Source organism: Saccostrea cucullata, unplaced genomic scaffold (genome assembly GCF_032062105.1).
Source record: "Saccostrea cucullata isolate Sc308-1 unplaced genomic scaffold, CSIRO_AGI_Scuc_v1 ctg9977, whole genome shotgun sequence".
NCBI classification, from domain to species: domain Eukaryota; kingdom Metazoa; phylum Mollusca; class Bivalvia; order Ostreida; family Ostreidae; genus Saccostrea; species Saccostrea cuccullata.
In genome coordinates this window covers 1-24937 of record NW_026924828.1, presented here as the reverse complement: position 1 = coordinate 24937, position 24937 = coordinate 1, and the positions used below count along the sequence as shown (strand labels likewise).

The following is a 24937-nucleotide window of genomic DNA, read 5'->3' as shown; positions in this document are numbered from 1 at the left end:
CTGAAATGTAATTATTCTTAATAAGTGCCTGTTAATTTCACAATATTTTTAAGATGTGTCGCTCAAAAAAATCTATCAGCTTAAAACTGGTGAATTTGACCGGAGTATCTTTTGCCAATATATTCAAAAGGACCTTTGTTTTAATATATAATTCTATTATATGGTGTACTTAATTCGAGTTTATAATGAATCAGCATAATTTCATGTGGAACATAAAGCAAATTTAATCATAACAGAAAAGATCTGAAAGAAAAAAAAGGAGACGGAAAAATATAAAGTACCATTTCTTTGATTAAGTTTTGAATTATCTGTCCAAATGTTCAACATAAAAATTAAAACTTTCGTCACATTTATATGAGATTTGAAGAAAACATTTTAAAATGAAAACTATATTTGGACATAACTTACAAAGTGTCTTCTAACAATCTTCGAACTATTACCCATGGAATTATGCAAAGAAGAGGTGAACCTGAATAGAGAAAAGGGGAATATGTTAATTCAGTATTTTACATCCCGTTGTAGATGATCTTAATTAAAATAAAGGAAGAAAATAGTTATATATACTCGAACATCTGTAGAGTTATTTTCACTAATATATTCAACAATACTATGTATTTATAAAAAAAATGATTTTTTTTTAGATGGAACCATTTTGCCTGTCCCTTATTATGTAAGTATGAATTTCTGTATAACCTAGTAAATTGTATGTAAATCTCCAACAAAACACATTCGTTTTTACGTATGTATATAGAATTTTGTTCGTCTTTCAATATAAAATATAAAAAGACATCGAACAATTTTTTCAAACTCAAGTCCATTCACATAATATAAATCATGAGCATGCATACATGTAGCAAGCACAGACCTCTAAAACATAGAGTTTGGATTATGTGTTATTTCGGAGTAAGTATTCCCTGCCTTATAATCGGGAAAATAACGGGAAAATCCTTTGACAATTAGTCTTGTAAATTTGTAGAAAAAAAAGTTACTCAGCGTTTGATTTTTGAAATACATGTAATGTATTTGCTCACATGGTCATAATTTTTACGATAGAACTTTCGAAATAACGACTTTAAATAATATGTTGATATTCTTATTAAATTCAAATCACTTTGCCCATCGCTTTCAATGAATCAGTACATTCATCTATTGTTGACAAACTATCCGATCAAGACAAGGCGAAACATGTGGATGAGTTTGCCTAGAAGTGCATTCGTGGAGTTTCTCTGTTGTCAGAGGTCAATCTTGGCGCTTAGTTCAAATTGTTTTCTTACAGTATATTTGAGTTTTATTTCACTTCTCGTGCATAATTTGACTGCTTTCTTTATCAAATGAAGGATCCTGATTCCATTCTGTTATGTCCGGAGTTGTATCAAACATTTATCTACGACTATTGTTCATGAAAATTGACTATTTCTTCTCCAAACGCGAGACACAGAATGTCAAAGTCAGATGTCCTCAGATGAGACAGAAAAATGAGGTCCATCATCATCACATCCTTCACTGCTACAGTTCCCTTGAAAGGTCAAACTCCTGTTGAACTTAACCTTATATGACTTCTCTATAAGCGTTAAATGCTTCCGAATAGAAAGCTTTATACATTAATATAACCAATCAATATCCTTTGTATTACCATTTTGGTTTCTGTTACCGTGTATATTTCTCTATGTAAATCCTTGGAACAAGGTGCATGCAAACGTTTTTTTTTCTGTTTATCAGTTATAATGTGATACTAAGTTGTTTCCTATATACGTTTAACCTTTGTTCCTTTTATTTAATCTTTTAGAAGTTTCTACTTCTGTTTGACCTGACAAAGATAACCTCAGGTGACCCAAGTGATTCATAAAAAAAAAGCTAAAAAGAATATCAGAAGTTCCGTTTAAAGAAATCATTTCGTAAGTTCTATGCCTGATACTATGACCTTGTCAGGAAATACAATTTATAATTTGTACCCACTGAATAGATGACGGGTTTCTCCATTATTTCCCGATCATGATAATGAGCAAACGGTGTGAACGGTCGGTAGAGAAAACTCACTTTTCTATGGCACCGATATCACCTCTGATGTTTTGGAGGTCCATGTTTGCTCTGTCTCTTTTTGAATTGGTTTATGGACTTTTGAGCTTGGGTATTGTTCTTTATCTCCGTTTATTTTATTTCATAAGTCCGCACCAGCTTAGACACTATTTCTAATAGAGATTTTTTATCGTTTCAATCTAGAATATTAATTAACATTTCTGTAAGCACCAAAACTGTTTTATTTTCTCTCACATCGCATATGTGTATTATTATGCAAGTTATAAGCAAAGTCACGTTTTGCATTCCATAAAAAAACGCTTTCATTCAGCACAGTGAATGAAATGTGGAACTCTATTTTGTCAGTGCTTTTAAAACTTTATATAAAAAGTTCAATATTTTCAAAGTATATAAATGAAAACGTTTCTTGATAAAAAGGCAGATGATGGCAGAATGGCTTCCCATCCAGTGATAAGAAGATTTCCTGTCAGAAAAAATCAATGTTATTTTAAAGTTCGCATTTCACCTGAACTTTACATTTGCCTAATGATATTCTTAATTATAGCTTTCCCTTTCCTAAGCAGGCTTAAAACTTCCTTCTTTGGAAATTCTACGATTTAAAAGTCAGATCAATTGATAAGGCACATATTAATTTGAAGCTGAGGAGATTGTCTTTCTTGAAATAATACTCACACCAGCCAAATATGATATACATGAAGAATCGCTTGCTGTTCTTGAAGGTCGTGACGAAGATTATATTGTGAAGGAATAGTCCCTCTAGAAAAATCCATGTGTAGTTTGCAACTATGATGTAATTAAATATTGAGAAAAGCAATTTACACGGCCAGTTCTGAAAAAAGTATAAACAAAGAGCTATATTTTATATATAAATATTGTCATCTGTTTTTATGCATTTTTGCTGATACATGTACAAATTCTACACCTTTTTATATAGATACAGAGCCTATACTTTATCAATCCCTTCAATGTGTAATATCTTTTTTTTATTTCATCGTTTGCAAAACAATTGTGCTTTAAACTTGCTGAATTATGATAGTAAACTATATTATGCATATCAAAATATGCTACGGTTTTTTGTTGGCTTCAAGGAATTAGCGAACACAAATCAAGTGGAAATTATTAACTGGAAGAAATTTAGATAAATGCTTGTGCAAGTGAAATGTTCAATAAGATAAAAAGATATGCCGCGGAAAAAGGGCGTTGACTTTGCTAAGGAGAATAAGATATAGCTCACCGATCCGAGGGTGGTTAAGGTCACTGTATTATTGATAACTCTGGTGTCACCGTCGGGCGTGTGGAATACATCCTTGACGAGGCAGATAATGGAACGCAGAACGAACGAAACGAATAAATTAATATGAATGTAGTTCCTCTGACAATGTAATCTCCTGCAAAATAATATATCTATCATTTATTTCTGTCACTGCAATGACAAGCTATTTTAAGAGATTTTAGAATGGCATGGTCAGACACGAGAATGGTGCCTTCTTTTTGTGACGTGAGAGTAAAGATTCTTACTTTAAGGACAACATCACCACGACAGCCACACTCAAAAAGGTCAAGGACACGGAGTAGCCGATCATATTTAATCTCTCAATCTTTGGCAAATCCTCCTTAATAAAAAAAAATAATTAATCAATGAACACACGTAACAGCAGTCATGAACTAAATTTGACCTCTTAAGATAATATTTTTCCTATATATCTCAGTGAGACACTAGTATTTGAGTTTTTTACCATTAGAGGATCGGTAGGATTGTACGGCCGCATGCATTGGGTAAAGTCAGTCCATGTTGCATTCGTCTCTGGATGAATGAACCATGTACCATTAAATAGACATTCTCGCCGAGCTTTCTCTGAAAAAATAGGAATTTAAAAAATTGGAAATCTTTTCAGTCGGAAGCAATTTCCCTTTCAGACTTAACGTTCGTTCTTATCTTAGACACCTCTTCAATGATTTTGAATTAACAATTTTCACTTAAGAAAAAAATGGATATTTCAATGTTAATTTTTTTTAAGATAACATGTAAGAGATGTACTTTATAAAAATATACAACCTTATAAAACAAACATGAGTGCAGGAATTTAATTATAATCAATTGAGCCATTATTTCTTGTGCTTAACACTGCGACATACGCGAGTCCACGACAGAGGTGAATGAACGGGTCGATGGTAGAAAGACCAGGAAATATTTTCAGTAAAAACAGTTAGATCGTGAGGCCCTAATTATACATTGTTTACCGCGTTTTAGCGGCTCGGTGTATAATCTTATTTGTTCAGTTTTATTCTACCATCTCATCTCTTCATAAAAAAGTGTAAAAATAAAACAGATATTTGTAATCTTGACAATATCAAAGGGACCATGGCTTATATTTCTTCTACCTCTTCAGCAACAAGCACAAACCATGTAGCTGGTCTACAGGGGATGCTTACTATTCCACGGCACTTGATCTCACCCTCTGATGTTCTAAGAGGTTGAGGTTTGTTCTGCTTCTGATTTGTATTGTTAGGATTGACGTTTGAGCTCTAACAGTATTCGTACTCTCCACGAAACATATGGAGATAACGAACAGTATTCAAGATCAAAGTCCATAAAACAATACAAAATAGGAGCAGAGCAAACACGGACCTCTTAAACATCAGAGGTGGGATCAGGTGTCATGGAGGTGTGAACATCCCCTGCCGACCGGTCACACCCGCCGTGTGCTCCTTGTCATGATCGAGAAATAACAGGAAAATCCGTCGTCAATTCAGTGTATAAGTAATGGACTTACAATCAATATGGAAAACGTGAGTCAGCACTTGACTCAATGATAAATTGTATTTTCTAAGTATACGTTTTGGTTTTAATCAACGTATATCGGGATAAGATTTGACCAGAAAATATATAAAAAAAAATGTTTTATACCTGTGGTATTTATCATGTCCAGCTCCCGAAAAGCATATATACAATACTTTTAGAAGTTCGGAAGATTTTGTTGAACAGGGATTTTTTTTCACGATACACAAAGTTTGATAAATAAAGAAGGGAACACAGGGGGGCTGACACACATACAGTTCTGAATCCATCCTTTTAAATTGCTCCGCTAGAGTAAAGACCTGTTGATAATATTGGTTGTATACCTTGTGTGTTAAAATTGTTAATATAGTCCGGACAGTTTTGTTGTAGTACGATGCCCGCTCTCGTGTGTGGCCAACACATAAGGTTGTCGAAAACTGAAGGGCAATACTGTCCTGAAAATAACAATATCACTTTATATGCGATGTATTCTAGTCTCATTTTAGTAAATTTTAGTTTAAAAATACGGACTTAATTGATTTTGATGTCATTCAAGTCTCTTTGAAATGGCTATTTACTACTATTACATGTATGTTAAAACTTTTATAGAATATCAAAAATAATTGGAATACCTTTCAATTTTTCATCTAATGGTGCCGTAGAGTTTAGACATTTTATCATTGCCTTTAGTATTAGCACATGTTGACTTTCAGCTGCAACCTTTACTGTATATATTTTCTGGAAGAAAAGAAAAAGAAATACAATATATGTAACGCCACTAAGAATTTTGACATTTATTTATTTTTCGATTTTTGAAGTGTTTTTCTTTCTTTTGTATGAATATATTGATATTACGAACAGTATTCCAACTCAAAGGTCCATTAAGCAATACAAAACTGGAGCAGAGCAAATACGGACCTCAGAAGAAATATCAGACAGGGGATCAGGTGCAATGAATGAGTAAGCATCCTCTGTTTACTGGCCACACCTGCAGTGTGCTTCTTATCATGATCGGTAAATAACGGAAAAAAACCCCGTGGACATGGTAGTGTGTATCTAATGTGCTTACAATAAGTATGAAATCATCAGTCAACATTTGACTGAATGATGAATTGTATATGTTTACGCGACATATTTTATTCAAAATATAAAAATAAAAGATCACATGACACAGACGGGATACTGTATTTACTTTGATGTGCACAACTGAATGAATTTTATATAAACTTAAAGTGTAAAATATCGTGAAGCTATTTAGAATAAAAAAAAATGCAACGAACATATCAAATTTAACTATTTTGTCAAAATTAAAAGTTATGACTAGGTTTTAAAATACAGAAAGGTAAATTAATAACAATTTACGCATGTTACTAACATGTACTTCTGTGATGGTAACAGTTTCAATTAATATGAACGATTTTTTTATCGATTACCGTAAATTTTCATTAACTAAATTCACTATACTACTCTTGTTAAAAATGCAATACAATTTTTTTTTGTTTATTTCTCGTGAAATGAAATAAAACTACGTATACATGTAAGGTACTTCATTCGAAATGAATTTATATTATATTATATTATATTATATTATTGCATCGAATAAAACACTTTCATAAAAAGAAGAGAAAAAAAAATCATATTCCATACAACTAACACAACGCTGTGTGGGAACGCACTTTGAAAAAATTACGCACTTTGAAAAATTTTATCAAAGTGCGTCAAAATTGGGATAAAATCAACGCACTTTGAAAAATTTTTTTCAAAGTGCGTTAAGAGTCTCCATCAATATATTTCACCATGGAGACACTTAACGCACTTTGAAAAAAAAAAATCATATTTTAGTCATGGAAAGATTTTATTTGTTATTTATCTTTCAAAAAACTAATCCTAACCCTCACCTCAAAAATGAATTGATTTACTCCCGTCGAAAAGAGGAGAAGACGGGTATAAGATCCTTCAGTCCAAATCTTTATCTTTCCAATACATAGGTGTCGGTAACAAACGGGGGAGGGGAGCAATAAACCTAAAAAGGGTACGCTGCATTTTCAATGCTTATACGATGTATATATCTTTCCAAAATAAGTTAAAAAAAATCCCCTCCCCTGGCCCTTCGCCCAGTCTCGATGTCTTCGCTATACTCAAAGCATTCATATAATTATGTATTTACCTAACTGGTATGACCTTGAAAACTTCCAATAATAAATGAGTTAATTAAAACAGATTAAAGCTAGAAATTTTTAAGTACAGTAAAACGTATGAGAGAGAATGAATTTTCATAGTTTTGAACAATCAAATTGGCCCCTTTTTATTACGATAAATGCTAAGTTGCTTGAAGCTATCCTCTGTTAGTGACATATACACCTTTACATCTACTTATCAAAGACTTGAATTAAAAAAAAAAGAAGAAACGAATTAATGAACATAAACAATCGTCACTCAAGACCCTTTAATTTTCACTTTTATTTTATCAAAACCTTAAATATTCAAAACGTCAATATCTCAGGTCCTACAGTGACTTTATCATAAAAAAATTATCAAACCAGGATCTGTTATTTATCATACCGATTATTTGAAGGAATATTGATCAATCTTTACATTTTTTTCAAAGTGCGTTAATATGGTCGATATTAACGCACTTTGAAAAAAAAATTATTTTTCAAAAAATTTTTTGAAAGTGCGTAATTTTTCAAAGTGCGTTGTAACAACGCTGTTTACATGTATATGTTTTCATTGAAGTGAAATTCAGAAATTGCTTTTGAAGAGAAGACATAAAGCACAAGTAAGATTCAATAGAACAAAATCTTTTGCTTAACTGAAAAGCTTTTCTGCATGAAACACATCATTTCTATACATATACATGATTTCAATAACCCTACGTTTAAAATGAGATAAAAGGTTATAAAAATACTGAATTTTCATTTAACACCATAAGAAGTTCTTCTGGTATTATTACAAGTGGGTTTTCTTGCGTATAAACTATTCAGTGATTTATTTTTACATTTTTGTCAGATGAATAGAGAACTAAATATTCAAAACTATTTATAAAGAAAAATTGAAAGTTGGGGACACTTGAACTTTTAACATTTCAGTTAAACTTGTATGTGTTGGTCTATATAAAACAACCAGATGGTAATATTATCGGGGATCGACCTCCGTACACTCTAATGACAGAAGAGGTCATAAGAGTTCTATATGCATTTTTTTGTACTAACTATGTTTTGATCTTCGTACATCAAAGTTATATGCAGTAAAATATATGTACTTTTACGAAATAGTGCATTGAGTTTTCCCTCGATATTTCTGATGGTTATATTCCAACATAAAGGCAATTAACACTAATGATACATGCACATTATTATAAACCAATATTTCGCGACATTCGTTACAATTACACGTGTTTTCAATCAGTTTTCCTTACCTTTGAATATGCTTATAATCAATTACGGATTACTTACAACTGAAAGTAGTAAAGAAAGAAAACTGCGATGAATTTACTCTGAAAACTACGTGTTATTTTCTTTTTGTATTTTTCCAATATCTTAAGCAAAAGAATAATTATTGGGTATAATTTGTGTAAAAGTTTGATTTATAAATATGCGTTCTAAGGACGTTTATACTTTAAAGCATTCTTGATTAAGTGAGGCATGTTTTTATTTCTTCCGTAAAATGCCGTTTTACTTTTCAAATTTTAGTATATTATGCTGATTTCGGGGGATAGTAACCTGTACATTGGTTTCCAAATGATTTTAACTAGGGGACTTAGTTAACATTGTTTTCTTTTTTACTAAATTAAATACCACATTTTTTTTATGATTTGAAAAAAATAAAAGAACAGTATGTATGAAACCAAATCAACGTCATTATTATAGACACTAAGTCATTGATTAGATTTAAGAGAGCTAAATAAAAGCGAACATATGGACAAACATAAACGGAAATAAGTTTAATGTAAACTCTGGCAAAGACTTAAGCCTGACCAATTGGTTTCAAAGGCTTGACAGATAAAGATATGATTAAAAAAACCATTAGATCATATATGAAATACAACAAAGATTAAAAACAAAAGTTTGACTTAAATATGACAAATGTGTTGAATGTCTTCTAAAAATAACATTCACATTACTTATTGACTTGAGTGCATGCGGAGAATTTTTTTATTTTAAATTTCAAGCATAGTTTATTCTTCACACAGTTTTCTTTACTATATCTTATTTTCATGACAAATCAATACTCCGTATATAGAGTTTGAAATGAAGAATTATACTTTCAAAGAAGGATGTTGCAAAGCAGTATCTTAACCAATCTTAACCAATAATGATAATATTTCTGTATTTAATGTGTTTTAAATACACATTATCTGTAAAATCATTTTGTTAAAATATAAGCAAACATCCAAAGAAGTTTTAGAAATGAAAACATTATACAAGTAAATAAGTACGAATAACGAATATCTTTCTCAATAAGTTACGTTTAATTAATTTTCTAAAGATATGAATAAAAATATAAACATTCAAGTATTTTGTCAAAGACATATTTGCTTTAAGAAATAAAGAGCAGGATACATGAACTTATAATTTGTTTCGTTAATCATGTTTATATTGGTTAAAAGCAGTCTGTTTGTGTCTTTGTAACTGAGCTTTCCCCAGACAATCTGCCATCACATGCGTTCATCGTAGTATTCTATATCATACGTGTTATTGATTTGTCTTTAATCAAGCATAATTTTGTAAACAACGAGCGCTTTTTCCGAATATATGCACCGAGTTATCCCTTCATATCCCTGATGCGTCTCCTTGACAAACAGACAACTAGCTGCAATCAAAGATTGATAAAAATTATCTTCTGTGACTAGATTTTCTTTTTCCGCGAATAGATATATGAATCAATTACTAGTACCCTAACTTTGAACTTGCTGTTCATTAATTATCAACAGACAAGATTGCTTTTATAGGCGTTGTTTTTGTCAATAATGGATTAATTACGGTTTGAAGAACACGTAGCCTATGTACCGGTCAGTAATTGTCACCGGGAGTGCCAGATTGAATCGCCATTGACGGATATTTTTTGTTGAGAAACAGCTTAAATGCAGTGGTGTATCGCTGATAAGCGTGATTCTTCGCGGGCGAACACCTTAGAACAATTGGCTGCGCAGTGCTTAAGATCAGATCGTGAAATATGAATACCAAGTCAGTTTTTTGTTCTCGGCTTATCTCAATGATATTTGTGTTATCGTGTCTTTTTCGCTGTGTTTGCTTGAATGGTGCATTAAAAATAGCAACTGAACATTTTTAGAAACTTGTAAGAATTTTTAGACAAGTCGGCTATATTTGATCAGAATTTTATCTCAATGACAAGTGCAAATATTTGTCAAAAAAGTGACATTTGACCTCTGTATAATCTCTTTAGATATTAGCAGGCTATTGGGTTTTTTTTTTTATTGTGAAGTGGCTTTATTTTTTGCATGAGAAATGATTAAAGATCTAATGAAAAGCAAATTTTCCCTAAAGCCTTTATAAACTCTCGAGACTCCTGTTCTACCTTTTGAATTATAAAGTATAAGGCTTAGCTTATCTGAAAAGAGATTTTACAAAAAATAAATAATCTTGTATTTGCCTTTTTTGATCGAAGTCAATTTAAAAAAAATGGGTAAAGAAATAGAGTTAAAAAAAAGAAATAAAACTTAAATTTATCTTTAGAATAAGCGGATAATTTTAATAATTTTAATGAGAGAGTTATAATTTAAATGAAATGAGAACACCTTCTGAAGAGCGATACTCCTGATACGACCTGAATATTACTTTGAGTTAAGCCTCATACATCATCGGCTGATGCTATCTAGCAACATGTGGTGTGCAGGAAGAATAAAAGTGTAAAAAATGAGGTATTTAAAATTTGTGAAATATGTGAAACAATTATTGGGTTAGGTTCACCATTACATTCACTTTAAATCTAGCGCGTATTTATTTTAACTTAATATTTACTGTGGTTTCATTAATTTTCGTGGATTTTTGAAACAGACGTTTTCGAGGATACGTAATTTCATGGACTAAAGCATTGCCTATACAAATGAATAACAAATTTCTTAATTCAATGAACATTTAAATTCGTTGATCTGCTAAACAATGAAATCCTCGAAAATTGGTGCTCAACGAATATAAATGATTTTTTTTTTTGGTATTTATTAACACAAATGGGAATAATTTCTAAGAGGAGTGATTTTGAAGTGACAGCTCAGAACGTATATGTTCATTCCTCTGTAGACAATCTAACAAGTACGGACATCAGTCCCATTTCAAACTGACGAACTTCAGATGACCACCTCCATCAGTTATCAGGAAAACGAGATCTAGAGGTCATATAAAATGTCCTCTAGTGATTTCAGCTAATATCTTGATTTGTTATAGATTATACGGCCATGCATACATGTGTAAGGTTTGAACAAAGACAAGGGGCAAATGACGGTCACTGGATACGACTCGATCATTACCGACATTGTTTCTGGTTCTGGTTGTTTCTGATTCGTATCTTATGCCTCCAAAGATCTGTGATATTATCCACTGAAGCGAAGTGAATGGAACGAAATGCATATTTTTATCCATATCGCATTTATAAAAGCACACAGATTACTGACAAAAAACACGTGGCTGATGTGACAGGTCAACAGGAGATGCCTACCACGTCATGGTACCTGATCCTACCAAATTGATTTTTTTAAAAAAAAAAAGTCCTGCTACAATTTGTATTATACTATTAACTTTGTTTTTTGAGAATATTCACTTTTTTTCATCTTCACAACTGATGAACATATAGATTATTTTAACTGGTTTTAAGGAATAGAAACTATTTCTCGTTATATTCACTTCTGCTAAAGATTCGTATAATTTAATTTGAAAATTCGAGATTGAATACATTTATCTTGACATTTCATTATACGTACTGTATTACGTTTTTTGGTTAACGACAAGACTTGTTCTCTAATATCGGTTGTTTGTCTTTCGTTAAAATATTTTACATTTGAATTGCTAATGCGGTTGGTGGTACACAGTAGCAATTAGCTAGAGCCAGATGCGTCCTGAAAACCGGTATCATTTCCTCAAAGAATTTAGTCAACTCATCTGCCCCACTGCGCTCTCCATCATTTAATATATAGATGTATATATTTTTCAATTTAAATAGAACACTGCTTGTTTAGATATGTTTAAAGATATTTTTGATTCATTTAGTCCAATGCATTTAGTTTTAGAAATTTGTTTTTCTATATATTAAAAAAAAATATTAATTATGTTTTAAAGGCCCTGAGGAATCTTGATTGTACCAAGAATGTTTTCAGATCGTGACAAGGAGCACACGGCGGATGTGATCGGTCGGCAGGGGATTCTCTATCGTCCATGGCACCTGATACCACCTCTGATGTTTTATTTTGGTTTGATCCTATTCTGCATTGTTTAATGAATTTTTGAGTTTGAATACTGCTCCTTATCTCTACATATTTGATTAATTTTATTGTTAAAAGATTTTACTTTACAGTGACGTTGTTTTGTCTATAATTAAATTTTTATGAGTTATTTCAAATAGGAATTCAACTTGTTTCGATATTTTGCTATTTATCCAAAAAAGTTTAAGACGTTTTTTTTTCGAGATTTGTGATAAGTTTACAGCTTAAATATTTTTTTAACAAAAATGTTGTAAGAGATCAGTTTAATATCTTTACCATAAGCATAACTGTTTTATATAAGAAGTGCATCAGGAAAATCGACAGCACAAAAATGCCCCCAACATCTGCAATATGAAAAAAGCTGTTTTGTCCAAATCTACACCGAAACAAACAAAAAATGGGAAAAAACATTTAAATTCACTATTTTTTTAACAGAGTAATGATCAAATGTAAACTCATATATATGTATAAAAGAATGTTTTGTTTTTGTATTTATGAGGCCACATTTGAATTTATATCAAGTAATGTATTAACCTTTTTTTACTTTTTACATCATTTTATAACGAACATGTTCTTTCAATTTTTATCTGATTTTATGACATGACTGTGCAGAGAATTTTTTATTTTTTTCTTTTGTCCAGTTAATTGTGTCTGTGACATCTTCGGTATTTTTTTAAAGGATAGGTGAATGTTAAAAATTGGTAATTGTTTTCTAATTTAATTTGGACTTTGAGCATGAATAATATATACCAATATATGTTAAAGTACATGTACTAACTCGTATTTCGTATTGTAAAATTGGCAATCTCATTACATAAGTTATTGCACACAAATGTTCTTCAATGTATTCCCTTCAGGCAAGAAATAAATACAAGACGAAGAACATTCAGTAAAGAAAACTCTGCCTGCGAATGAATTCCACTTGATCGACTTACTAATTATATCAGAAAGACATGCATTTCCCTTTTTAGGCAATTATAGGTATACACTCAATACTACATAATTGGATAAATCTGATATCTGCTTAACATCTTAAAGCTAAGTGTTCTTAATAATTTCCGCAAAACTCAGGTTCTATATTTACCCAGCCATGTCTTTAGTTTTAAAGATTCATGAAACATTCATGTTTTAACATTTTTCAATTCTTTATCTGTAAAAGATATGTGATATCTAGTTAGAGGGAAACAAGAAGTATATTTTCTTTATGTTTCATTGTAAGGGTCTTACTTCCTTAAAGATGAATTTGGTTTAACTTTTATTTAATATTTTATTTTATTAATTTCAAATCTGAATTAATATTGAAAAAAAGATGCATCTATATAACTTGAGTTCCCTCTCCTCAAAGTGATTTGATGAAAATCTTTGTTAAGCGAAAATGATTAAGCGAATGTAGCTGTTAATTTGATGAAAATACAAATTGGCTTAGTAAATTAAAGGTTTTAAATTTGAAACTTTTAGCCTTTAAGAGGGATAAATATTAATCAGGAACAAAATTCAGTTGGATAATTCTTAAAAGTAGCAGAAAGCAGTTAATGAAAACCAAACTATTATTTTATCCACGATTAATTTATTTTTGCGTGATATCACGAGGTAGTTTGCTCGGAAAAATTCTTTTTCGCGAAGGATATATAATCATACATGTTTAGAACAATGCATTAGTAAAAAAAAATGCCTCTTTCAAAACAAATCATATACCTCTCGCAAAATTATCTTATCGCTTAAATTTATTGACATATAATAGAAAATAAAACTATTTCACATTTTCAATTTCGTTTGTATGATACTCCTTTTCTTTTATTTGACTATATTCAGATGCCGCCATTAGTTCATTAGTTTAGACATCGTTGCGGAACTGTGAGAAGTTAGAAATCCTATCATTAGCAAGTAATGCGACAAGATCTATATTAATGCCGTCCTAGTATAGGTCTAGTCTCTTCATCCTGCAGTGGGTACCACAACATAAGGAGGAACTCCTCCCTATCTATTGCAATGGCTCTATCCACTGAGCAAAACAGACAAACTTTCTAAATGATCAATTAATCTTTATATTTGCTATGCAAGTCTTTTTCTCAATTTAAAATTTAAACATTTATATAAAAAATCAGCCCTTACCAATAAAATATTTTTAAAAAAATGAAATAAAAATGAATGAAATAAAAAAGCGACTTACTGGATCTCTGTAACATCCTCTTCCAAGTACTGTTTGTCCAGGTAAAAATATCACGATTGTCACAAAACTCACTAACTTAATTAAACCATCCATTCTTTAATCAGCGGTTATACTTCGTTTATTATGGTGTCGGAATTGTTTTAACTTGGGGATTCAGAATGCCTCGCATTCCTCTTCTCCGTACCTAATAAATGATATTGTCTTTTAATTAACTTTTTATACTCCCATAAGCACTGGAAAGCGCATCTGACAGAAGATAAAGTCCGTATAAAATGTTACCAATAATTTGGAATTATGTAACAATAATCGCGAAGCAGTGTCATTGTCTGTATCCCGGATGTTGCGTTATCAATAACATGGGCGATAAATTGATATAATGGTCCAGGGCTTCTGTCCGTATCTCTGCAGCATTCACATGGCATATCGCAAGTGATTCTCTTTTGTTGCTGTTGACTTAGAAGAATAAGATCTTGTGCTGTTAGTTTCTTTTTCTGAGTCTGATCTGTTCTTTTTATAGATCCGCGATTAATATTCCTTGTGTAATTTCTCGATATGATCTGCTGCGCTGAATGGACAGCGTCTTCCTTATATATGCTTCAGGTCCAAACAGAATATTATTTGTTGTCTCTTTAAGAGACACAGACAAATTAATGATAATTATGCATGGAATTCAAGTTTTTAGACATTTATATATAAATCCCGTAAACAGTCAATATCAGTCTTAACAAGAAGCACATAAAATTGCAACCACCTGTTACTTTAAACATAGAATTAAAAGAACGGGATATTTGAACTGCTTGCGTCTGGGGAGTTTAAAATAACAAGCAAAAATAACCCATCCTTAAGAAAATTAAATGTTCATTTAAAAACACCGTTTGCTGACTTATAGAATTTCGGTTAATGACAATGAAAATGTTATCTTAAACCCGGGTGCATAAAAATTTAAATGACTTTAAATGAAAATAGTGAAGTAAAAAAGGGGAACAGATCTATTTAATATCATTAAGAGGGGACTTTATCCGAAAAGTACAATTATCTGTCAGCTATTTGATATTTTTGCTCCGTTACATTTGCAATCCGATACTTTCTATGGTGTCTGTGAAATATTGGGACCTTTGTAAGCAGACGGGTGATATAATTAATTACGATGAAACTGTTAATTACAGTAATGCTATCGAATAAAAAATGCATTTAAATTTAATTGTCCTAGTGTCACCCTGTGAAACTTTAAAAATAACTTTGTCCCCCATTCACAATTTTTAAGGGTATACTAAAGAATTAACTGCGACCTTCTACTTTAAATTGATTGTACTCTATCAAGCGAAAGATTGATCAAAATTAATAATGTTAAGAATGGCCACTTTCCTTAAAGACCAAAATTTTTATTTTTTTTTAAAATTTCACATCCTTACGAAGTTTCAATGAAAACAAAGTTTGGCACTATAAGTAAATGTTTTGCATTGAATTTCATTGAAGGCAAAGCTGATTCGAAAACTTTGAACGGAAAAGAAAATATATGCTGTAAAATTTGATTTAAAACTACGATAGATCGAATCCAGTTGTCCTAAAATTGATATTTATTTCACTTTTTTATTGCTTCAAATATATATACATGTAAGCTTGAAACTGAAGATATCGCGCATTACATAACGTATATGGTTTCATATTTAGATATTTAACAAGAAAGATGGGTAAACAAATTTTAATAAAATTATACATACATTTTAAAATAGTTGACTTAAACATTTCTCTCGTAAACTTCCAATATTAATGTACAGAAACAATATACATGTACCACGTTTGCAAATGGATTCATGTATTATGTCTCCTAGTTAATTCAATACATAAAATCACTCTATACGTTCTGAAACTACTGACAAAAAATGATGAAACAAGAATATCAACACTTTCGAATTTGTTTACAATTAATATTCAACAAGGTTTATTTGGATATAATAATCTCTTTTTCTAATTGTAAGACCGCTATCTATTCGCTACTCTACGGATTTGTTTTCTTTACTCGATCATGACAAGAAGAACACGAAAGGTGTGACGGGTCGGCAGAGGTTACATACTTCCCCATGCTTCCCACATTCGGTGTTTATTTATTGTATTTTTAACGGACTTTTACACATAATAACTGTTCATTTCCAAGTGACCATAGTGTTCAGCTTTTTAACAACTTAAAGCTGCGATACCAAATATTTAAAAAGTATTAATGTTTGATGTATGCATTTGCTAAAGTTTTAAATCACTCGACAGTTATTCCTGCTAGATGTCTTTCTATTGATCATCAATTATGAAAATGAAAATATTTTCCACATGTAACTGAACAATAAGTAACATATATCTTGTTAAAATACAATATGGAATAATATTCTTATATACTTGATACCTTTTTGATTTTGGATACACTTGATAACAAATAAAAGGCGCTGTAAACAATACATAAAAATGTTAAAATTAAACCCAGTAGATAAGTACATATAAAACTGTAAATCATTCTCCAAGGCCATCGTTTCGTGTACATATTGACGTTTAATATGACAACTGGAGTAAATCACGGGATTAGATATACCATTGATAAGAAAAGATTTTCACTCATCGAGACGTTTTAAAGACGAACGACCGGACACTGATTCGTAAAAGATATGTCTGCTGTTTTTTTTCTAAGTGGAAGGAGGTTTACCATTAATCGTAATATGACAATAGTAAACACAAGGCTAACTTAAGTCCAGAGAAAACAATTCAATTGTGGCAACACTCAACATTTGTATAAATCCGTATTTTTCATCATTTAGATTTACTTTTTTTCAATATTAATAAAGATCATGCTCTCATACATAACCAAGATATCCTGTATAATTGTATTTCCATTACTTTTCTATAGTATAAACTGTTGTGATAAATAAAAGCTGTTTAACATGTGCATTTTACCTATTTCTTTAAAATCATTTGTCAGTTTTGAATATTTTGATATTACACATAGCCAAATTGAATTCGAACTACCTTATATATATTGGATTCCGAAACTTCATAAGAATCCTTACTAACAAAGATATATTGTGGGTTCAAGTAAATGTTCAACAAAGCCTCTTTCGTTACTCCTCCCTAAGATATTGACAATTGTGAAGGAAAAACTTCAAGAGTATTGGCAACTATATATTCTAGAAGTGATGTGAATCAGATGTGGATACTAAACAATTCTAAAGAAGTTTTGGACAATTTGAAATCACAAGATTTTACAAAAATCAACAGCCAAAAACCTTACGACTTTTCAACTTTATATACAACAATTCCTCACGACAAATTAAAGTCCAGGCTTTTTGATATCATTGACAGCTGCTTCTTCAATAAAAACAGAACTCGTACATTTACTTACCTGGTCATTGGTCATTTGCAAAATAATGTTGTTAAAACAGATTCTTTTTGCACACACAAATACTCTGAAGTTGACATCAAGAAGAGGTTTTGATTGACAATATCTATGCAGTTTTTGGAGACCAGGTCTTCAAATAATCTATTGGAATTCCCATGGGTATCAATTCTGCTCCGTTATTAGCAGACCAATTTTTGTATTCATGGGAAGCAGAATTTATGCAAAATCTATGCGTGAAAAAAGAACCACTTGCTATGACCTTCAACTCGACTTTCAGATATATCGATGACGTATTGTCAATTGACAATGGTAATTTGCATTCCTACGTCGATACAATATATCCAGGAGAGCTTGAGATTAAAGTCAAAACAAAGTGTGACACATATGTTTCATATTTGGATAATTTACTTGAAAAAGACGTTAATGGTAACCTAACAACCAAGCTATATGATAAACTTGACGACTTTAACAGTTCTATCGTCAACTTCCCTTACTTATGCAACAATATACCTTCAACACCTGCATACGGAGTGTATATATCTCAATATATCTCAGTTGATTCGATATGCAAGAGCATGCTCTACGTATGAACATTTTCTAAAACTAGGTAGATTATTGACAAGCAAGTTGATGAAACAAAAATATCAATAGTCTCGTTTAAAGTCATCATTTCGTAAGTTCTATGGTCGATACAATGACCTTGTCAGCAAATGCAATTTATCATTGAGTCAAATGCTGACTGACTTTTTCATGCTAAAAAAGTAGTAGTCCATTATTTATACACTGAATTGAGGACGGATTTTTCCGTTATTTCCTGATCATGACAAGGAGCACACGGTGTGACCGGTCAGCAAGGGATGATCAACCCTCCATGCCACCTGATCCCACCTCTGATGTTTCGGAGGTCAGTGTTTGCTCTTCTCTTATTTTGTATTGTTTTATGGACTTTGAGATTGAATACTGTTTGTTATCTCCATATTCTTCTGATTCTATCGATGCCTTTTATTACTATGTATGTAGGAAGAATGTTTCTGAGAGTTGGCAAAACTAGGAGACATGCATCTTGTGAACTAGAAACTAACTACTTGAGTATCGTTAAACGCCTTTGTTTTAATGTTAACTAATTAGTATCTCTCCTGATCATCACAGAGAGCATATGGAGTTTGAGACAGGTCAACTAGGAAAGTTCAGTCCTCCATGGCACCTGATCCCATCTCATATTTTATACGTCTATGTTGCACCGCTCCGGACTTGTATATTTTAATGAACTTGGACTTGAATAGTGTTCGTTTTCTATACATTTCATTTCTATACGGAGTCTGCACCTCTGATTTGTATCGATACGCAAAAATGTGCTCTATGAATTAACACATTTTAAAACCAGGTAAGCTATTAACGATCGAGATGCTGAAAGAAAGAATATAAGCAGTCTCGTTTAAATTATCATTTACTAAGTTCTATCGCCAATATAATGCACTTGTCATCAAATACAATTTATCATTAAGTGAAATGCTGACTGGCGTTTTTTTTCGAATAAATGCTACGAGGGACGTTCAATGAATAATGCCATTAGCTTGATGACATACAACATAGAATCATATGACATTCATCTTGACTTTCTCTCATTTCTCTATTGAATCTTTAATGAATTGATAACATTGTATGTGACCACTTTTCACCGTAGGCCTAATAAACTCACCTATTTATCGAGCAATGTTTCTGTTGTTTCCCGATCATGACAGGAAGCACACTGCAGGTGTCAGCGGTCGTCAGGGGATGCTCAATCTTCGATGACACCTGATCCCACCTCTAATAGTTTTGTGGTCCGTGTTTACTCAGCTCCTATTTATTTTTTTAAGGACCTCTGAGGTAGAATACTGTTTGTGATTTCCATATATTTCGTTAGAAAAAAATATAATAAATAGCAAGAAAGAAATAAATAGTTACAATTTGTAAGTATACAATATGTCCATTTTTTTTTCATTGCTTGGTTTTCTACCACATATTTATTTTTTAAAAAGTTATCAAACGAAATGTATTTTAATAATTAAATTTCAAAGAAAAAAGTACGATTCGAATTTCCCAACCTCCCGTATAGTTATAATATAAAGGTTTATGCTTTGCTCTTGGAGGAAAACACGAAATATGTAAAACAGGAGGTGCACATTTGAGTTATGTTAAAGAAAGAAAGTATCATTATATTTTATTTTGTGGTATAGGACAGTTTGCAGGTAGGAGATTGATTGTAATCCTTCAACATTTTACATGTACAAAGAATGGAGGGGTCAATGGTTTGTCCATATTGAAAACCCGAAATAAGTGTCAGATCAAGAATTAAAGTAGAAGGTGAATACTGGCACTATGTAAAAAAAATTCCATGAAGGTTTCATTTAATTTCATTCATGAGATGTGTTGTGGATATGAAATGGGAATTCCAAGCAAAGCAGACAAACTGAGTTTCCGATCATTATATGTATACCCTTCCACTTTACAAGCGAGGGGGGAGGGTGTTATAAAACACATCTTAGAAATATATGTTTTCTGTGTAAATTTCCTACTTTCAAGGATAACAAGCGATGTTGCTTTCTCAAATACACCCATTATTTGGTCTATATAGATCAGTTTTTATCGAAATGATAACATTTAGAAATGAAACGCCTGCTAAACCCTCTTTTTGTATCTAATGTCAGACGTGCTTGGGTCATCAATGAAAAGAGAAATATGTCAGGGTTGTAGTTGTAGCAAATACACTCTTATAAATTATTTTTTTCTATATGATTGTATTTTGACATAATCATTAAAAAATATTATTTTTGGTAATTTTATAAAGGCGTAAAAATATTTGTTTGCAAAACCAGACATCTTGTCTTAAATTTATCATTCAATTTTCCTTCAAGATGGAACCGATTTAAAATCATTAGTGATCACGATTCTCACTTTGACCGACAAAGCACAATGTGAGAGCATGATAATGGGTCTGTAATTTTACCTTTCTTTGGGAGATTTTCTAGCTTAGATTGATCACTGATTGTTATATTTATATTGCTGACAAGGTCATTGTATTGATCATAGAACTTAAAAATGATGACTTTTGACGAGACTGCTTATATACTTGTTTCTGCAAATTTTCTGTAAAAAATAACTAACTTTTAGAAATTGTTCATAATACGTATATGTACAGCAGGCTCTCGCGTACTGAATGAATTGAGAGACATATACTCCATGTGCAAGTAATAGAGGTATACTGATGCGTAAGTAAAGGAAGTTTACGATTGTAATATTTATCATGAAGCTTGAAAAGCGGGAGGGTATATAGTAATCGGGATGTCCGTCGGTTTGTCTGTCCGTCCGTTAGTCTGTTACGCTTTCGGGTACCTATCTCATATCTGCAACTCCTGTTTTTTTACTGAATGAAATTTAATGAGACTTTCACAGAATCTTTGGTAAAAGTGTGGGATATCATTCAGTGAGTTCGTTGCTAACAGTGCCTCTAGTGTGAAGTATATCTAAACATGAAACAGACTTGTCAAACTTTATAAAATATTGAGTTACAAGCTCACCGGGATATATCGATCAACATATAATTGAAATTACCATTAATGATTGACGGAACGTCGTCGATATAACTTAAAATTTTAGGCCACAACAAGTGTATTTTGCGCATAAGCTTTGAGAAAAGTTTTGCTTCATATGAAAACAAAAATAGGTTTGCTAATAATGGAACGTAATTGGTGCCCATGGGAAATCCCACATATTGCAATTAAAACTGCTCCTCAAAACAACATAGATATTGTCAATCAGAACCTTTAACATTGTTTAAATATCAACTTCAGAGTTAGAGTAAAATTAGAATGTTTTTTAAAAATAATTTTGAAATACAATAAAAAAAAATGACAAGTTAGTAAAAAGCTGAGTTCCTATCATATAAAAAAGTCTGGACTTAAATTTTTCATGGATAATTGTTGATGAAAAGTTTAAAGGTCATACATTTTATGCTGTTGAATTTTGGGTTTTTTTTGTGATTTGAAGTTTTCCAAATGTTCCTTTGGATTTTTAGTATCCACATCTGATTGACACCACTTTTCGAATATACATCTCAAAATATAACAAAACTTCTTCAAATTAGAGTTGAAATCATTTTAATTAAAGAATTACTGACGGTGTGTTAATTGTGTATGATAGCCAGGTTTATTATTTCACGCACATGAATCTTCTTTGGAAGACATGCCTAAACTGTTGATATTTATTCAGTATTCAGTGCATTTAAGCATTTAAAAACACTTTCTAATTTTTTTTTTTTTTTTTTTTTTTGAAAAGAGAGGGTTTACATTTATGTACTTTTAATACATTAAATCTCATTACTACTGCCAAATTCAAGGATATGTTAAAATTTGATCTTCATATCCAAGAAGGTTTTATGTTGTTCGAACAATCTACCGCCACCTACTGACAATGTATTCTCTTAACAAACGTGTTATGATGTTAAAGGAAAAATCACGTGTTTATTTTTATATAAACATGTTTTGTTCACAAATGATCATTTTTTATGACGAAAAAATGTTAATCTTGACCAAGGGAAAAGCAATTGTCAAACGCTCAGAAATATATTACACTAATCTGTACGATATTTGGTCTATCATATATCAAAAAAAAGAAAAGCAGCAGCACCAGGAAAGTTAAAATGTTTTCCTTTCCTTAGAAAAAAAAAATTAACACACCACCTGCTGCAAAACCAGTCTAGACAGATTAAAAGTGAGAACCTATGTACAGGCGTGTCAGAATATTCTTGATAAAGAGATTAGATTTTTATTGCAGAAAACGAAGACAACCTACTTTTAATGTATGATAGAAAATTTTATCAATTACGGAAACTTTCATTTTTTTTTGTTACTTAGGGAATTTCTTATTCTTAATATTCATTTCATTGACGATCAGATTGATATGTGGACACCGAAACAGAAATCGACATAGCAAGCTAAACTTTTGACATTCGAAGATGCTATCTTTTGAAATATATAGTTTGTATCATTTCGAGGTCAGAATATTAAATGATTGATAATTCTGGAGAAAAAAAGATGAACTGTTTGTGTATACAATTTATATTTATGTCAAACTCCATAAAAAAGTACTGATGCGAAAAACTTCCTTTTTTTATTCACGGTTATCAAGATCACTTAATATATTGAATTTTAAAAATAATCAGGTATATACATGTACACATTGTATATTTATTTCAGGAAAAAGGGAATCTAGATGAAGTCAAATAAAATGAAGTTTAAATGATGAAATACATTCATACAAAAAATATCATATCTGCAAGAACTGCAAAGAATTAATATAACTGCAGGTGTGTTTGACTTATATGTCCGGATTTGCACTAGGCCATGCAGACTAGCATATTACGAGGTCTGCTAGTCAGACACAATTTTTAGTCTCGAACTAGTCTCGGACTTACGGACATGAGATAATTTCGAACCCTGGACATTCCTTTAAAAAGCAAAATTGTTGAGGTTTGTTTACTACTACTTATACATGTATGTGCATCGTACCAAGTTGAGTAATTTGAGAAAAACGGATTTTTTTATAACTCTGATCCAACCTCTCCTACTTTTTTTCTAATTGAAAAATATCGTAATGTATCTGTTTATTGCTGATGAAGCTCGTAACTTTTCTTTATTGACATCAGTGAGACATATCATCTTTAATATCTCTATTTTGATAGCGATTATTGGATGATTTATCTTATCCATTTTCCTTCTCAATCATCAATAAAGATCTATAGTTAATTAGTTTCATGGAAAAAAAAAACACTATTCTGAATAAAAATAAGATGTAGATTTTATGTTAGCATTATTACATGTATGATATCGACAATTTTGCATCGAAAATGTCTCTTGCTCCTTGTTTTCTTTCTGTCAGGAATATATTATTAAAAGATCATATTCAACTGTTGCAGCAATATAATTGTATACGTTGGTAGATTCATTCCATTGTATTTTCTTAATCCAGAATTTACTAATTAGAGCGAAAAAACGTTAAAAAAAAACAATTATTATTAAACGTCAATCAAACTACAGTAGAAGTACTGTGAACACTGAGCTCACTAAATGATACCCACCCTCCCATATCATTGAAATTAGTCTATTTTGTTCTGGGAGACCCCCCAAAAATGTTAAATAAAGAAGTATGATAGGACTTTGTGAAAGTCTCATTAAATTTAATCCAATAGAATAGAAGAAGTTGCAGAAAAGAGGTTGGTACCCTTGAATATTATAGAAAGCATAAATGAAAATGTTTTCCTATAGAAAACTCGAAATTTGTGTCTGAACAAAAATTTAAAAACAAAGTGCACAATGGCATTATTGAATAAATAATCTGTGAAAGTATCATTAATTTTTTAATGGTATGAAAGGAAAGTCTCAGATAAAAAAGGTTTCATCGAATATTATGAAAACTGAGATTGGATAATATACAAAACATTATATTTGTCGCACACGGAACACCCACCGTGTACTCATTGAATTGACCAGGGAAACATATAATACCACGGAAATGCAGTTTGTACATTACAGAATAGCAATGAAGGATATGGAGAAAACAAACAGTATTTAATATCAAAGTCCATAAAACAATACAAAATAGGAGAAGAGCAAACACAGACCTCTAAAAATCAGACATGCATGGTATCAGGTGCCATGGAGTTTATCCCCTGCTGACCGGTTACACCCGCCTGGTGCTCCTTGTCGTGATCGGGAAATGACGAAAACCTATGTCGTCAATTAATATTTGTCATGTCATTTTACATTCTTTTTAAACACATTCTGTTTTTGGAAAGTGTTAGTTTCGACAAAGAATTTTGGAATGCTGTCTTTAATCAAAAGGGTCGACTTCCTTTTTTGTAGTAATACATGTACACATGTAAGATATTCGTCTGCATACTCGGTCAATGTCTTCCAAATAACAAAATTCAGGAATTTGCTGAGACCAGTTTTTTTCTGAGACAGGCTCCTTATAAAACAAGTTTCTATTTTTTGTTAATTCTAACGTTGTTATAGATACCACGAAACGCACGATTAGTAAGAGTCAGTCAGTATTTGACTTAGTGATAAATTGTATTCGATGACATTGTCATGCTAC

General features: G+C 31.4%; 1 protein-coding gene across 1 annotated transcript; it reads right to left on the bottom strand.

Annotated features, from left to right (window-relative positions):
- Window positions 1-349: 349 nt before the first annotated feature.
- On the bottom strand, window positions 350-15151 carry LOC134267392 (parathyroid hormone 2 receptor-like). The gene is made up of 8 exons (XM_062749611.1): window positions 14422-15151; window positions 5449-5554; window positions 5161-5271; window positions 3774-3892; window positions 3556-3650; window positions 3272-3425; window positions 2710-2866; window positions 350-469 (listed from the first exon to the last, which is right to left on the bottom strand). Exons 1-8 carry the CDS (start codon window positions 14512-14514, stop codon window positions 405-407), a joined length of 900 nt encoding a protein of 299 aa, XP_062605595.1. The 5' UTR covers window positions 14515-15151; the 3' UTR covers window positions 350-404.
- Between the last annotated feature and the right edge of the window lie 9786 nt (window positions 15152-24937).

Excerpts from the sequence above, each read along its gene's own strand:
- LOC134267392 (XM_062749611.1), bottom strand. The coding sequence starts at position 14,514 with ATGGATGGTTTAATTAAGTTAGTGAGTTTTGTGACAATCGTGATATTT. Across the intron at positions 5,272-5,448 it reads ATTAGATGAAAAATTGAAAG|GACAGTATTGCCCTTCAGTT; the intron begins GTATTCCAATTA and ends TGTTATTTTCAG. Across the intron at positions 3,426-3,555 it reads GTGGTGATGTTGTCCTTAAA|GAGATTACATTGTCAGAGGA; the intron begins GTAAGAATCTTT and ends ATTATTTTGCAG.